The sequence below is a fragment of the Pseudorasbora parva genome, chromosome 21, assembly GCF_024679245.1.
Source record: "Pseudorasbora parva isolate DD20220531a chromosome 21, ASM2467924v1, whole genome shotgun sequence".
Lineage (NCBI taxonomy): Eukaryota > Metazoa > Chordata > Actinopteri > Cypriniformes > Gobionidae > Pseudorasbora > Pseudorasbora parva.
This window is the reverse complement of record NC_090192.1, coordinates 16,255,880-16,273,111: the sequence shown is the minus strand read 5'-3', so window position 1 is coordinate 16,273,111 and position 17,232 is coordinate 16,255,880. Positions and strand designations below refer to the sequence as shown.

Sequence of the window (17,232 nt, the reverse complement as noted above, 5' to 3'; positions counted from 1 at the left end):
CAGGTCAGGAGAGTTGGCAGGCCAATTGAGCACAGTAATACCATGGTCAGTAACCATTTACCAGTGGTTTTGGCACTGAGGAGGTGCCAGGTCGTGCTGATAAACGAAATCTTCATCTCCATAAAGCTTTTCAGGAGATGGAAGCTTGAAGTGCTCCAAAATCTCCTGATAGCTAGCTGCATTGACCCTGCCCTTGATATAAGTCCACAGTGGACCAACACCAGCAGCTGATATGGCACCCCAGACCATCACTGACTGTGTGTACTTGACACTGGACTTCAGGCATTTTGGCATTTCCTTCTCCCCAGTCTTTCTCCAGACTCTGGCACCTTGATTTCCGAATGACATGCAAAATTTGCTTTCATCCGAAAAAAGTACTTTGGACCACTGAGCAACAGTCCAGTGCTGCTTCTCTGTAGCCCAAAAGTGGCTTGACCTGGGGAATGTGGCACCTGTAGCCCATTTCCTGCAGACGCCTGTGCATGGTGGCTCTGGGTGTTTCTACTCCAGATTTAGTCCACTGCTTCCGCAGGTCCCCCAAGGTCTGGAATCAGTCCTTCTCCTCAATCTTCCTCAGGGTCCGGTCACCTCGTTGTGCAGCATTTTTTGCCAAACTTTTTCCTTCCCACAGACTTCCCACTGAGGTGCCTTGATACAGCACTCTGGGAACAGCCTATTTGTTCAGAAATTTCTTTCTATGTCTTACCCGCTCGCTTTAGGGTGTCAGTGATGGCCTTCTGGACACGGTCGGGTCGGCAGACCCTTGATTGCGGTTTTGAGTAATGAACCAGGCTGAGAGTTTTTAAAAGCCTCAGGAATCTTTTGCAGGTGTTTAGAGTTAATTAGTTGATTCCGATGATTAAGTTAATAGCTCGTTTAGAGAACCTTTTCATGATATGCTAATTTTTTGAGACAGGAATTTTGGGTTTTCATGAGCTGTATGCCAAAATCATCAGTATTAAAACAATAAAAGACCTGAAATATTTCAGTTGGTGTGCAATGAATCTAAAATATATGAAAGTTTAATTTTTATCATTACATTATGGAAAATAATGAACTATCACAATATGCTAATTTTTTTGAGAAGGACCTGTAGGTAGATGGATGGATGGATGGATGGATGGATGGATGGATGGATGGATTAATTATCGACTGGGGAATGTCGCTTTCATAGTACAAAATTGTTCTCCTCTTTTCTGCTTCGCCATCGAACTTCTACTTCACATTGAGAGAAGTTAAGGTTTTTTAATTTCCTCTCTGTTCGCCATGATTTCGCAATCAATGAATATTTATATATTTTTTATATTTATAATATGAATCGAATACAACTTGTGGGTGCTTTATGGACTATTTATGGGCAACTATGGGCATGACATGAAGCCGCAAAAGCTGCGCTACATTTAGGATTTATTGTGATTTTATTAAGGGTAAACTGCGTAGGATGCGTGCACACGGTTTTATAATTCCAAATGTTTCTGTGCATATGCATGTCCTAAGTTTCATCCGTATGCCACTTCTGACGCAAATCCTACACAAAGTTTTATAAATTAGGCCCCAGATCAGTTGAATGATTTTAACCATCTTTGTCCTTCAATACTAGACTTAAAATAAAAACAAGGTCAGTAGTTAATCTAGTAACTAGTAATTAAAGCTAATATTATCAGAGCATGTGACATGAGCAGAGCGTAGCAGGGAGCAAATAGGTGAACGAGGGTAACGTCAAGTTTACTACTACAAGTATACTAACAAGTATTACTACTACTTAGAAATGTAATATTGGCACAGTATTTGAGTACACTCTTCTGTTTTGCATGAGCAGTACATGAGTAGAGTGTTTGTATAGGCAGTGTTTATTTTAGCTTTAATAATAGTTTTGGTAAAAAAAAAGTAATAAAAATGTTATCTTCTGATTTAGAATTTTTAAAAAGGTTACCTTTTTTGTCACTATAAAATGTTTTAAATGTATATTATTCAGTTTTTTATATAATTTTGATTTTTTTTTTTAATCTCCTGTTTCTCTGTTTCTTCTGCATCCATCATCATCATCATCATCAGTATCTTCTTTGCCATCAATGACGGATCGTCTGGAATCCATTGCTCGGCAGAACATGTGAGATATACTTTTTTTCCCCTCCCTATATATATATTTTATATATATTATATATTATATATTTTATATATATATATTATATATATTATATATTTTATATATATTATATATATATTTTATATATATTATATATTTTATATATATATATTTTATATATTTTATATATATATATTTTATATATATATATTTTATATATATATATATATATATATATATATATATATATATATGTATATATATATATATATGTATTATATTATATATATATATGTATTATATTATATATTTTTTGTATATACACATTTACAATGCCAAAAGTACTCATAGTTAAAATGTCTGGAGCTCTTAAACCAGAGGCCAAGCTTATTTTAAACTAGACACTTGGAATTGTGTTACCCAAGAGTCATGCAAACTCAAAGTAGTATAGGAAAAGAGTAAAGCAAGGGGAAATATACGTGTAAGTGGCTCTTTTTTTTCACTTATGAAAAAAAAAAGCCCTGAAAATAACATAAATATAAAATTGATTGTCTGATCATGTTTTGATTCAAATTTGAGGTTGATATTCTCAGAAGTGTAGCTTCTGCTCTTATGTAAAAAAAACAAAAAACAAAAAAAAAGCTAGGCGTCCTTTCAAAAATGCCATTTATTTCAGAACATTTGTAATTTTAAAGAGTAGTTTTTCCATTCAAATAAATCTGCAATAAACAGTTAATTATAATGCAATCCTGAAAAACTAAATCAACTATTTACAGAATTTTAAGGGAAATTTTATGTTTATCTGCTTACGTCCAGGGCTTCCAATATGTAGGTGATTGATTCTTCAGTGGAACACAAATGAAGATTTTTAACTACAACCGTTGCTCGTAAAATGCATGTCATTGGGGTGTTTTCTACGAGAGCCACTATGAGAGTAAAAAAAAAAACAACATACACATACAAATCCATGTTAAACCTCGTGGCTTGTGGCAGCCTTTGACCTTGACAAATCTCATCTAGTATTCCCAATATCATTACTTCCGTCAAAGAAGGTCAAAAACCCGGCACAAACTTGTACACTCACCTAGAGAAATTATTTGGAACACCAGTTCATTTTTTTATTAATGTAATTATCTAATCAACCAATCACATGGCAGTTGCTTCAATACATTTAGGGGTGTGGTCTTGGTAAAGACAATCCCTTGAACTCCAAACTGAATATCAGAATGGGAAAGAAAGGTGATTTAGGAAATTTTGAGCATGGCAAGGTCTGTGTATTTTACTATCTGCTCAGTTACTGAGATTTTCACGCACAACCATTTCTAGGGTATACAAAGATTGGTTTGAAAAGGGGAAAACATCCACCCTGCGTCCCAATTTGCATACTATACATACTAAATAGTACTCGAAAATAGAATTAGTATGTCCCAAATCGTAGTATGTTGAAAAGAGTTTTACAAAGAAACCCGGATGATCATAAAAAAATACCCGCCATTTTTAATAAAAAAAAAAAAAACTACTTTTTCGAACTCGCCCTAGACGGTTCGTCTGATTTGCACAAATATTTAACCAGATCATCTTCAGACCATGGTGACAAAAAGTTATGGAATTCATGTTGATTCTTCAAATCGTTTACGATAAATGTGCGAAAAAAATTTACGTAGAGGATGCAAAAACACACTAAAGGCTATATCTCTGCATTGCTTCATCGTATTCAAACCAATCTTGGTACATGTCATCACAAGCATGACCTGAGGCAACATGCAGTGTTTCGGCGCAGTGCACCCTACTGGTCTGGAGATACAAAAAAGGGCTATTTTGGCAAAAAACTTCTGAACCGTTTGTCCAAAAATCCTAAAATTGGCCTCGGTAGATATGGGGTGTCATGTTGAGTTGCCTGATATCCAATGTCACTAGGTTGGCCTTTTTGGCTGTCGGACATTTTGAATTATGTGCTAAAATGCTGTATTTTATGAACGCATGAACGGATTGTTACGAAACTTGGTATGGGTCATCACCACGATGCCCTGAAGTAACCTGAGAAGTTTCGAAACAGCGCCACCTAGTGGATATATTTATTTTCCAAATGCATATAACTTTGGGTGTGGTTGACATATTTTGATGGGAGTATGTTTTTTGGTCTCCTGAATCCTTGCCGAGTCCAACAATACCAGACCTGCCAGGTTTTGGCATATGGTTTGCACAGCATTGTAATTTAGTGCTTAAAAAACATTAGCTGATATTTTCAAAACCGCTACTCCGATCGAGACGAAACTAGCATCAGAAGTTCGGAAACATAGGTCGATAGCTATACGCTAATGCCCAAATCTCAAAATATTGATAGTATGGGGTAGTAAAATCCAATCAAAGTCAGGTGTCAGTCATTTTTTACGTGTTTTTTCATGCAACTGTTTATAACTCGAAAACAAAATGAGATATTTTCCCCAAACTCGACACGTATATGTATGGGCTCATTCTGAGGACAAATAAAAAAAAAATGGTGGGATTGTGCCTCTTGGTGGCGTATACATACATATATATACACTCAACGAATGCATTAGTGTATTATTACAAAACTCGATATGTGTCTTCTGCTCCATGCCCTGAAGGTACTCAAAAAGTTTTCGAGCAGCGCCGCCTTCGGGTCAAAAGTTGTAATAAAGTGTACAAAATGCTAATAACTTTTGATTAAATTAGCCTATTGCTATGAGACTGTTCATAATTCATTTATTGGCTCCTGCCGAGAACATAGATACCAATTTTATCCATATTTGGCAAACCTCTCTACCCTCTAGCTTGTTATTGGTTAAAAACCTACTTTTTCAAACTCATCCTACACCGTTTGTCCAATTTTCACCAAAATTGAATCGTATCATCTTCAGACCATGAGAACAAATAGTTATGGATTTCGTGTTGATAGATAAATCATTTGTCATACACCACAGCAACGCAGTTGAGCTATGATGCAAAAAAATGACTCTTGAGGCTGTATCTCTGCAATGCGTTGACATATTGACACCAAACTTTGCATGTGTCATTGACATCTCAGTCTGACTACACCACATCAGTTTCGTAACAGTGCCACCTATTGGTCAAAAAAGATTAACCATTAAATCATTATTATTTACTGTATTCAAAATTGTACTGCTTTTTTTGCCTAAAATCAACTTAATAGGTCTTCAATGGCTCATTTTTGCAGTTGGTCTTATACTCCTAGCTAGCTATGCTGGCATGTCTTAGGGTCTTCATTTCGCTTGGCCCCGACAATTGCTGCTTGCAGCTATATATTTTTTCCTATTATTAATTACCTAAAAGTTTTTAATTCATACTGAAAGCCAGAGGGTGCCCTCAAGCGGAAAACACCACATTTGCCTCAGAGAAGTAATTGACGTTAGTTTTCAGGAAGTCCATGATGTGAAGCTAACGTGTTGTAAACAGAAGATAGAGACATTTACATTTACATTTAATCATTTAGCAGACGCTTTTATCCAAAGCGACTTACAAAAAAAGGGTAGAGCAATAGAAGCAACGAAACAAACAAAGCCAACAACCTGTAAGAGCTGTAAGAAATCTCAATTAATTAGCATAGTACACTTTTTTTTTTTTTTTTTTTTTTTTATAGCCAGCTACAACAAATACTCACGTACGGAAAATACAGAACACTGAAAATAGAGACGCTTTGATTACACATGACGAGAATAAACAAGACTGCAGCAAAATATGGTGTATTTGAGTTCTTCAAGCCGTCAAGGGTATTTTCATAATAACAAACTGTATTATAATGCAGTGGTGATTGAGATAGAATGTTATAAAATAACGCATCGTCTGCCTCACTCTGATGAGAAGCCACATCAGCTTACAAACACTCGACTGACGATATGAAGTGAGGTAAAACGTTATTAAACGTTGTCTTTTGTTGAACAGGTTTATGAACGTTTCACTAGTTTGTGAAGATGTTTGACTCGTGTTGCTTTTTCAAACGCACGTTATAAGCGACTCAAACTCCCAGTCTTTCAGACGGAGTAGCGTTTATCACAGAGCCGCTCTTCGCTAACACACTGGGCATTTATTTATTTATTTAATTAAGATCGCAGCCTTTGAGCTTTCATAATTGCACACAAGCCAAATCGCGATTGCGGTTCGATTTTGATTAATCATGCAGCCCTAATGCTAGGCAATGTATGCCGCGAATGTGGTCGTTAGCTCATTTATTACGTTAAATGTAATCTGATTCCTAATCTGAGTTAGTGCTGTGAGACTCAAGCGGCGACTCGATCGTTATATTGAACAGACATGTTCAGTATTTAATTTTAGTGTCTGTTCTCTAAAGCCGCGTTTCCACCGCAGGAACTTTACCCAGGAACCAGGAACTTTCGGGTGGTACTCGGTGTGTTTTGACCGCAGGAACCAGGGTCTAAATGAAGTTCTCGGTAAATATTTCCCCCTCCAAACGGCCCTGCTCGCGAGGTAGTACTTTTTCAAAGTTCAGGAACTTTCGAGGGCGGGACTTGGGAGGTGAACATGCTGATTGGTTGAGCTCACGCATCCTTTTATTTCAACCAGCATTTTTAAAAGTCTTTTGCAAGGTTCGTTCTACGTTCAGTAAATATCAGTCTTGCTCTCTGTCTGATGGCGTGTGTTCGTCTCTGCCATCTCACGTTCAATGTCCGTAATAGCTGATAATAATATACATTGTCATTATAAATCTAGTTTTACAAGCTTTCTGAATATGCTAGTGCTTTTTTATTTCATTGTTAATTACCTCTTTAGTAAACCAGCAAAAGCAGCACAACTTTAATCTCTTCCATACTCGTTATTATTTTTTTTACAGTCTATTTTTCACCATGTAAACAACCTCACCGATTACTTTTAAGTGTCCTTACATGACGTGACAGCACGCACCGCGCTCATGTTGACAAGAGAGTAAAGTTCATTTTTTTGAGGGGTAAACATTTTATTTTGTAAGTTATGAAGATAATGTTGGATTAATGACACAGTGTATATTGCCTTAGGCAAGTTTTTACTTTAACTGCGCCTCACGGAAGAATTAATTTTTTTCTGAGATGATTATTACACTTTACAACAAATAAATAGCTTGTATAATACTGTATTAGTCCTGGTGGCTGTTAAGAGTTGCTATGGCTACAGTTACCACATTCCAGCTGGTGGAGAAAACAGCGTTGACATTTTTGATGCGGCAGACAAACTGCATGTCACCAAATTATTGCGATTTGAAAGTCATCACATGTAAACACCAGATCGGTTTAGATAACGTCTCATGTAAACAGTCCACTAAATATTTCAATCGCAATGAAAAAAAAAGTGTACTTGTAAACGTGGATATTGTATCGCGCAAAAATTATTAGCCTACTGTCCGTCACTGACTTGGAGGAGCAGTCGCGCACAGTCCTACATCACCGGACTTATTTGCCTAATCTTCATGGAACTTTAGATTGCAGTGAAAACGCAGACAGTTGCAGGTCTGGGGGGAGAAAAGTTTCTGTAAAAAAAGTTCCTGGTACAAATTGTTTCTTGTGATTTAGGTGGAAACGGGGCTTAACTCAGTCACTATAATCCAGTAGGGGTGGCTTTGGGAATTGCCTCTCAGGGCAGCGAAGCATTCTGGGAATTGTAGTCTTTCATCCCAATGAGATAATAATACATTTTCTGTCTTTTCTCAGTCTAGAAGGCACCAAATTCAAAAATTTCACATTTATACTATATTAATGACCCAGTTTAAATACAGATTCATTATTCTAGCACTGAAGTACCCCTTTAATATTTTTTCATAACCTGTGATACTAAATTAAAAGTAAAAAAGAAAAAGCAAATGTTTTAAAAATAGAAATCTTTTGTAACAACAATATACACTACTTGTCAGTAATTTGGGGTCAGTAATTTTTTTCTTTCTTTTTTTGAAATAAATCAATATTTTTATTCAGCAAGGATGTGTTCAATTGATAGTAAAGGAGATTTATATTATTAGATTTTTATTTTTATTTTGATTAAATGCAGGCCTACAAACTTATTTGATAAAAACATCTAAAAAAATCCAGACATGGTCTTAGAAAAATGTCATAAAATTCATAGTTTTGGACATAACAGCCTCAGATTTTAAATAAAGCATGACCACACTTGTGCCTTCAAGTTAGTTGTAGTTATAAGTCGTTATACTACATTCACATAATGTTTTTATACATGAAGAAAAATATTTAAAATATTTACTTTTTTAATTTTGGTTTTAGCCTATATATCTATATGTTAATAACTGTCTGAGTAATTCTGAGTATTCAGCTGTAAACTTGTTGGCTTTCTAAATCTATATTGGTTGTGTATATTCAGAATACTGTATGAGCAGCTGTCGTAATTGTTGTGTTTACGCGAATATCATTATATTCTGTTGAGCTATAAATAGCAATAACCAGGAACCCGAGTGGCTTAGAACAAACTTCTTTTACTGTTTTTCTTGTTCACCATATACATCATATACATGCGCCATCTAGCGCATACAATAACTACTGCAGGATAATACAGTTACCAACACTAAATACATAATATTTCCTCCCACTTAAATCAAAGGTTGTCAAACACAACAATGGAATATTTCTTTCCTTGAATTCAACTTTAACCACTGCTTAGCGAACACATCTTACTCTGCATTAATCTTTTAACTTATATCTTAGAATGCTTGATAACGGTCAGGTGGTCTCGTGAGACGGGTAGGATAACGCTTAAAATAACATTTGTACAGTCCCTGCGGTTGATTGGTCAGTGTTGCCTGACCCTGGTTTGTCAATTGTCACCGCCACAAGATTGTCAGTCTTTTCCCCAATGTCCTCCTGAAACGGATGGGCCTGGACATTATCAGGACCAGCAGGAATGTCTGGTTCCATCTGGGTTTCAGAGGATTCAGTCCCGTGTTTCAGTAATTGATCTACATGACGTTTCCATATTCCAGAAATACCCATGTTGACGCTGTAGGAGACCGGTCCCGTTTTGGACATCACCACTCCAGATATCTAATTTCCTCCTTTTCTGTAGTCACGAGCAAGAACGGACTCTCCAGCACGAAATTCTCTGAACTTAGTGTTTTTGGCGTCATAACCGCTGAGCATCCTGGGACTGACTCACTGTCTTGGCAAGACTAGGTTTTAGAAGATCCACCCGGGTTCTTAACTTGCGATTTAAAAATAGCATCGCAGGTGGCTATTTTGTGGTATTCGGCATTCGAAGTGTTTCTGTATGTTAACAGAAATCCATCAAGTCTCTGTTGGATTGGAGCTGACCCTTTTGAAGCTTTTAGCACATGCTTGAATGTTTGGAAGAAACGTTCAGCTTGCCCATTACTAGAGGGGTGATATGGGGCAGAGCGAATGTGTTGCTCAGAATTTGCCTTCAGGAAAAATGAAAACTCCTCAGCACAAAACTGCGGGCCGTTGTCACTGACAATGACATTAGGGACGCCATAACAACTGAAAAGTCCTCGTAAGACCTGAATGGTTTTGCTGGTGGTAGTACTGTCCATAATTGAAACTTCAGGCCATTTGGAATGCGCGTCAACTACAATTAAGTACATATGGCCTTCAAAGGGACCAGCAAAATCCACATGTGTTCTTTCCCAAGGATGAGCCAGCCAAATCCATGGGTGAAGTGGTGCAGGACATTTTGGATACGCTGACAAGACTGGCATGATTTGGACTGAGACTCGATCTGTCCATCAATACCTGGCCACCAGACATAGCTACTGGCCAGATGTTTCATCCTTACCACCCCAGGGTGGCCCAAATGCAGATCAGCTAACACCCGGTAACGGAGCCTGGTTGGTACAACGACGCGACTTCCCCACATTAAACAACCCTGAACAACTGTGAGCTCGTGTGGACGTGACACAAAGGGTATGAAGTCTTGAGGTATCTCTTTAGTTTTTGGAAATCGTCCAGTAGAAATCAAGTCCAGCACAGGCGACAAAATGGGATCCTTTACGGTGTCACGTCTAATTTCAGCACTACTGACAGGCAGGGCTGCTACCTGGGCAGCATAGAACACATCCACCGTGTCCATTTTCTCAGTGTGAGTCACTTGTAATGGCAGCCGTGACAGTCCGTCAGCGTTGGCATGTAAGGCTGCTTTCTTATACTCAAGGACATAGTCATGGGCGGCTAATATCAGAGCCCATCGTTGCATTCTGGCTGCTGCCATGGATGGAATACTCTTGTTGGGATTGAGAATAGCCGTTAGAGGTTGATGATCAGTATAGAGAGCAAACCTTCTTCCGTATAAGTACTGATGGAATTTGCTAATTCCGAAAATTATACACAGGGCCTCACACTCTATCTGAGCATAATTTTGTTCCGCTTTACTGAGTGTCCTGGACGCAAAAGCAATCGGCTTTTCCTCCCCATCGGGGCACACAATGTGATATCACCACCCCCCACTCCGTATGGGGAAGCATCACAGGTGAGACGAATGGGTAAGTCTGGGTCATAATGAGTACAGCTGGTGAGGTAAGGAGATCCTTCACTTTCTGAAATGACTTTTCACATGTCACGCTCCAGCACCATTTATTTTCTTTACATAAAAGAGCATTGAGGGGGTTCAAGATAGATGCCAGATTTGGAATGAAATAAAACGGCCACAGTAGTTGACCATTCCAAGGAAAAAGCGTAGCTAACTTTATATATATATTTTTTTTATATATATATAGAAAATGTAACATTTTTCACGCTGCAATTTCAGACCATATTTCTCCAGTCTAGTGAGTACTTGGTCTAATGTCTTGAGGTGTTCCACATTATCTCGTCCTGTTATCAGTATGTCATTTAGATACCAGTGAGTGTTTGGAATTTTGTTTGATCCATTGTTTTCTGAAATAAGGCAGGGGCCAGGGCAATCCCAAAGGGTAAGCGGTTATAACAGAATACCCTTTTTGAATGGATATGGTGAGTAATTTTCTTCACTCGTGTGCCACTGGCATCTGCAAGTAAGCGTTTGACAAGTCCAGCTTACTGAATAATTGACCACCAGCTAGAGATGCAAAAAGATGTCAGTTGGCTGCAGTGGAATATGCTGCAAGTGACTGTCATATTTTCCTTTTGAAATCAACGATACTGCAGCGCCTGTATCCAATTCCATTTCAATAATTTTACCTTCAATTTCTGGAGTTATGCAAATATGTGCCAGTTGCTCACTTTTAGTCACCATATAAAGTGACATTTCCTTCTCTGTGTCTGTATTGGACTCGTCACTTTGTTTTCCTCCCATGTCCAAATTATGCTCTTATCAACTTAACTACTTCGATTAATTGGCTTCAAATGACTCTCGTGCTTCCTTTCTCTCTCAAAGTTCCGTTTATTTCTACACACTCATCTGATGTGGCCTTTCTTTCTGCATGAATGGCAGGCTTGATTCTTGTACCAGCAATCCTCACCCGTGTGGTTCGTTTTTCCACATCTTTTACAATTGCGTCGCTGTTTAGGTGAGGAAATATGCATTGCATTAACTTTAAGGGAACTGCTGAGCTGCTGTGCTTCGCGGGCGACGGTTTCTGCGGCAACGGCTATCTCCACCGCTTTGGGAAAAGTAAGCGTAGCTTCTGTGAGAAGTCGCTTTTGTATCACCTCGTTGTTTAATCCACAAACAAATCTATCTCGTAAGGAATCTTGCAAATGTGTACCGAAGTCACAATGTTCAGAGAGTTGTTTAGTACTGCTACGTACTGTGCAACTGTCTCTCCTTCCTGTTGGTTGCGTTTGGGGAAACAGAATCGTTCCGCTATCATGAGGGGCTTCGGATAATAATGTTCACTTAACGTTGTTACAATCTCCTGATATGTTCTTTCTCCTGGTTTGGCAGGCGCAATCAAGTTACGTAGAAGGCCGTATGTTTTAGTGCCCATAACACTTAACAGCACTGGTACTTGTTTTTCCTCATTGATATCATTTGCCTTTGTGAAGTGGTCAAACCGTTCAAGATATGTTGTCCACTGCTCGATGGACTCGTCAAAAGCATCAATATGCCTGATAGTCGCCATCCTGGATTGGCCCACAGTTCGGTTGTTGCTAGTGTCTTCTGCAACACAGTGCACTCTTCATCCTTGTCTGCAAAATCCACTCGTTTACATCAATCTTCTCAGTTACAAGGTTAAAGTAAATATTTCAATACCTTGTCGCCAATTTTTTTTGTGTTTACGCGAATATCATTATATTCGGATGAGCTATAAATAGTAATAACAGGAACCTGAGTGGCTTAGAACAAACTTCTTTTACTGTTTTTCTTGGTCACCGTATACATGGTTACCAGTGCCATCTAGCGCATACAAGAACAACTGCAGGATAATACAGTTACCAACACTAAATACATAAGTTATACTATGAGTATGTCTTAATGCTCCATTTGCCAAATCGAGAGATGACCGACAAAGGGGTTAAACAGTTGAGTTTTAACATTTTGAAACCATTCAGCCGATTTCTGTATCTGGCGGTAGCACTCTGAGCATATCTTAGCATAAATCATTGAATCATATTAGACCATCAGCATCATTGCTAAAAAACAACAACACCATAGACTTTCAATATTTTTCCTATTTAAAACTTGGCTTTTCTATAGTTACATTGTGTACTAAGACCAACAAAAAATTCAGAGTTGCATTTTTTTTTTTAGACAAATAGGCATTTAAATAGGCAAACTTCCGTCAACATAACCAGCATGACTTCTTGCACAGAGCGGGTGCGTTGTAACCATGGAGATGTTTGTGAGAGACGATTCAGAAGATATTTACTTTGGTGCAGATCCTGAACCGTATCTATTTGAACCGGAACAACAGTTACACTGAAGACAAACTTTTGAAATGTGAGAAAGTGTGGCTGAACTGACAGGGGCAGAAGGGACGAGGAGAGCAGATTTAAATTGGTGAGTCAGAGAAGAGTCAAAATTTAAGGAAAAATAGTCTGACATGGATTTTATCTTCCGACCTTTTGATTTTGACTAACGTAATAAGTGAATGAAATATGCTAAGACAGTGCTGCTTATTATGAAGACAAAGAGCATGCTCTGCTCTTTCTCTCTGTCACTCAGTTAACATGCGCCCTGTCATCTACATCACTCATTAATTAAAAAAAAAAAACAGATCAAATAAGGCTTTGACGGATATAAAAAATTTTGCCGGCCGCCAAATAATTTTCAATGCAGTAGACACGCTCTGAAACCTCGGCACAGGACATAACATCACTAACATAGTATTTTGTACCACATAAACGCTTCGGTTACTTACGTAGGAACCTTGGTTCCCTGAGAAGAGGGAACGAGTATTGCGTTTTGCTAAACGCTAGGGGAATTTCGTTTCCTCAAGATTTTGAAGCACATTTTTATCCTAAAAATTCCATGTAAAACGCAGTGCAGCTGCACAGCTCTAAGCAGGAAGCAGCTGTGTGCTGATTGGCAGTGTTGCTGCAGCTGCAGGGAACCTATGGCGAGACCGCTGGGTGGGCAGGACCAATTAGGTCCCTCTAATAATCCCGCCAAAGGGGGCAGCAGAATTTGCATAGCCAGGGGTATAAAACACCCTGTCTCACCAGGTTCGTCAGGTTAATCCAGTGGTTTTCAAACTTTTTTCAAGAGCGACCCTCTTTTTTGTTGTTGTTGTCGCAACCCATATATAGGCCTACAACCATTTAGCTACATTCAAATAAGTCATGCCAAGCATGGGCCATTTGACTGTATTCTCCATTAAACCAGTAGATGGCACAAGCTCAGCACTTTTCCACACAACCGCTTTTGATCCTTGACGTGTTCGCAACGCAAAGTTGATTCTTCAATAATTCGATAAGCCTATGTGGGATGCTATAATTAACTGGTTAACCTTTAACCAACAATAATTTTGAGAGGAAGAGAAAAACAGGTAAGTCACGTAGGCTATAAGTTGCATTTAATTGCATTCAGAAATAATACCAGTAGCTAAATAACACTACACACATTTTAAACACTACTAACATAGCTATAGGTTATTTTAGCTCCTGCGTGTCACTCCACAACAAATCTAACGCTAAAAAAATTTAACGGTATTCAGAACATACAGGGTATCCGCGGGGTCTTGAAAAGTCTTAAAAGGTGATAAATCAATTTTGGGAAAATTAAGACCCTTATAAAGTATTAAAAAGTCTTATGACGGCTTTATAAAGTCTTAAATTTTGAAAGTATTTTGTTCAAGCTTTGTCAAAAGAGTTTGACTCCAAAAAGTATTTTATGAACATATTTATTTTCATCCCCATAAGTATTAAAAAACAATGGGGCGCTCAGTCTGAGATCGGCTCGGAGCGCGCGCGCCAGGGATGGACATTTGCACCGCCACCAGCCAAATGCGGCTGATTTAGAGTTATGGCGGGTAAACTCGCTTCACCTACCGAGCTGTTTCACCTCTTTGTAAACTTTGTTTAATGCATGCGAGTGCTGCCGTATGTGCGCAGATGACCAGTCGTTCTCTCCGTCATAACTCGCGTGAAGACGCGCTGTGAGACTCGCGCGCGCTGAGAGAAGATCTGACGCTGTGCATCATCCGAGAGCGCGCGAGTCTCACAGCGCGCAAATATTGAGTTCTCTTTCAAGTCTTGCGCTTAAACGGACAAACTCACACAAGAAGTATGTCAACATGTCCATCTTGATGAGTATCCTAGCAGACATAGTCTGAATATGCCTTAAGTGAACTGTATAGTATGCACAGTCGAGAAAGACGAGCATATCCCTGCCTCAGGTCTTAAAGGCGCAGTAGCCTTTACTGCTGCCTGAGTGATGTCCTTCTATTCAGTTTGACATTAAACAATGCTCTTGATTGAATAGCTTTTGTAAGTTTAATAAGGATTAATCTTTCATTTAAACAGTTAAATATGCAGTTATTTTACATTTGATTACTTTATTCAATTTCTGCACCTTTCTGCAGGCCAGTAGGCATGTGCATTATTATTTAATGTACACATGAGTGAGGTCGAGTTAAACATTTTAGTTTGAATTTTATTTTTCGGTTTTCAACTTAGGTTTCTTCTTTTTTGGTTTCAGCCAAGAATTTTGATTTCGGTGCTTCCCAATCCCTACTGACAATGTTCTGCTCAGTATGTTGTCAACACGCTTCAAAGTTGCCAAACGAATAGTTTCATTCTGGGGACTAAAAACCATAAAACTGGAAGCCATAAGACAACAAATCATTGTGAAAATGTCAGTATTTCATTGAGACTTGAGATTAAATAAACTGCTTAATTATTGTAGAGCGTGTAGTATTAATTTTCACATGCAGTTACACATTGTCAGTTAAAAACAAAAAAGTGGCTGATAAAAACATTGAGTGGTAGACTTTGAAAAAAGTTAATTTCCATCCCTGGCGAGCGCTGTCTCAGTGACGTTATGTATTTTGCGAAATGCGCAGTTAGGTAATGTGTCGCCCTCCATACGTTGTAAAACAGATATGCAATATAAACGATACAAAATTGGCCTACGATAGAGATTTTAAGTCTACATTCGACTACAGCTGTTTATTTAAGGTTTGTTGCCGATTAGAACTTGAAGTGCGATGAGGTCTTAAAATATTTTGAGAAGGTCTTTAAAAAGTCTTAAAAAGGTATTGAAATTAACTTCAGGATTCCTGCATATACCCTGACATATCAAGAATTAAACAATATTAGAAGGCTATAACTATAAAGCCAAACTAAATAATTTATTGAGGAACTGAAAGCCAGTACTCACGTAGCATAAATGTTTCCATATCCGCGATGTATTTGGATGCTAAACCATTTTTTATTATTGGCTTTGTACCTACTTCACTGGTGTCCCAATAGGACTCTTGATGGGGAAAAAAATAATCCGCCACACATGCGCAAAAATGGGAATAGAGACCTGCACTGCAGCGGTAGGCTAGCCTAGAAATCTAGACGTACACTAGCGGCAGCAAATCTAATCTGCCCGCGAGTGTCATCTAGCAACTCTCAATACCTTTCTTAGCTGTATTCCCCTAACTCTTGCCGGGCCAATCACATCGTGTATAGAGTCGGTGGGCGGGGCCATAATAACAATGGCCGAGTTGCGTTTGCGTGCTTCTAGTAAACACAGAAGCTGGCGAACGACAGTCTTTCGAATCAGCTTTGGCCGCGACTCTGGAAGACTTGGAGTTACGAACAAACTTTCTCAGTTCTCTGAGAAAGGAACAAAGAATGGCACTGAAGTCATTCTTAAAAAGGGAAGATGTGTTCGGAGTTTTGCCGACTGGATACGGCGAATGTTTAATCTATCAACAAGCTCTGCTTCACCTTCGTTGCCCTGGTTCGTTGTGTACCGTATCCTATCGCGTGCAAAGGGAGTTTGAAAGATAACCGTTTATCCCGCCCCTCGGATTGAGCCCTGTCAATGGTGAGTTTCCAGACCAAACATCTTGATGTGGGTCTGGCTTGTCAGGCTAGCGGTAGGCTACTCACGGGACCAAACGCATAGGATGCGGCGCAGGTCGCGCGTCTAGATTTGATGGATGAGTGCGGGCGCGGGCAGTAATATAGCTACTAGTCTGTGTGCGGATTGCAGGAGAATAAAACTATTTGCGGGACTCCCGCAAAATATAAATATCTAAAAATAGAACATCTAGAAACAAATAAATTGTATTCATCTACTGCAAAAAACAATACAAAATAAGAACAACTAAAATAAAATAAAAACGATTTACAGGCACAAGCATAGGCAGAGTTTCTGTTTATAACATGTTTTATTGCTGCGTTGTACAATGTAACCAATATGTTTTATTTCTAGAACGCAATGACCAAAGAAGCATTGAAGACAGAATCCACTCATCGCTCGAAATAGTTCTGTATCCTGGCAAATCCTCTGATTATAACAAAGAAAGTGTAGACATTATGGAAGATTCGTTGTGCAGTATTTTTTTATTTATTAACAGAGCTTTGTGAGATCATGATGAACTGAGATGATAATTTTTTGGAATTGTGACGGGAGCGCACTTTGCGCGTATTCTGCGACGCCAAACCATGCATGCACATGCTTGCTTTTACGTTAAATTACTTGAAATAATGTCATGGACGTACAGGATTTTTTAAAATACTTTTATGCGGACGGGAGCGGGACAAAACATGAATGTTGCGGGCGGGAGGGGGAGAAGGTAA

General features: G+C 38.6%; 1 protein-coding gene across 3 annotated transcripts in view; it reads left to right on the top strand.

The window, feature by feature from the left end:
* med1 (mediator complex subunit 1) overlaps positions 1–17,232 on the top strand; it is a 131,168-nt gene that overhangs the window by 49,544 nt on the left and 64,392 nt on the right. For 2 of the 3 annotated variants that reach the window (XM_067429949.1, XM_067429950.1), the window contains one exon: positions 2,056–2,110. The exons of the other annotated variant lie outside the window; for it this stretch is intronic. In XM_067429949.1, the coding sequence (XP_067286050.1) occupies positions 2,056–2,110 (55 nt within the window). The remainder of the gene's footprint in view (positions 1–2,055; positions 2,111–17,232) is intronic. 3 annotated transcript variants of the gene reach the window in all.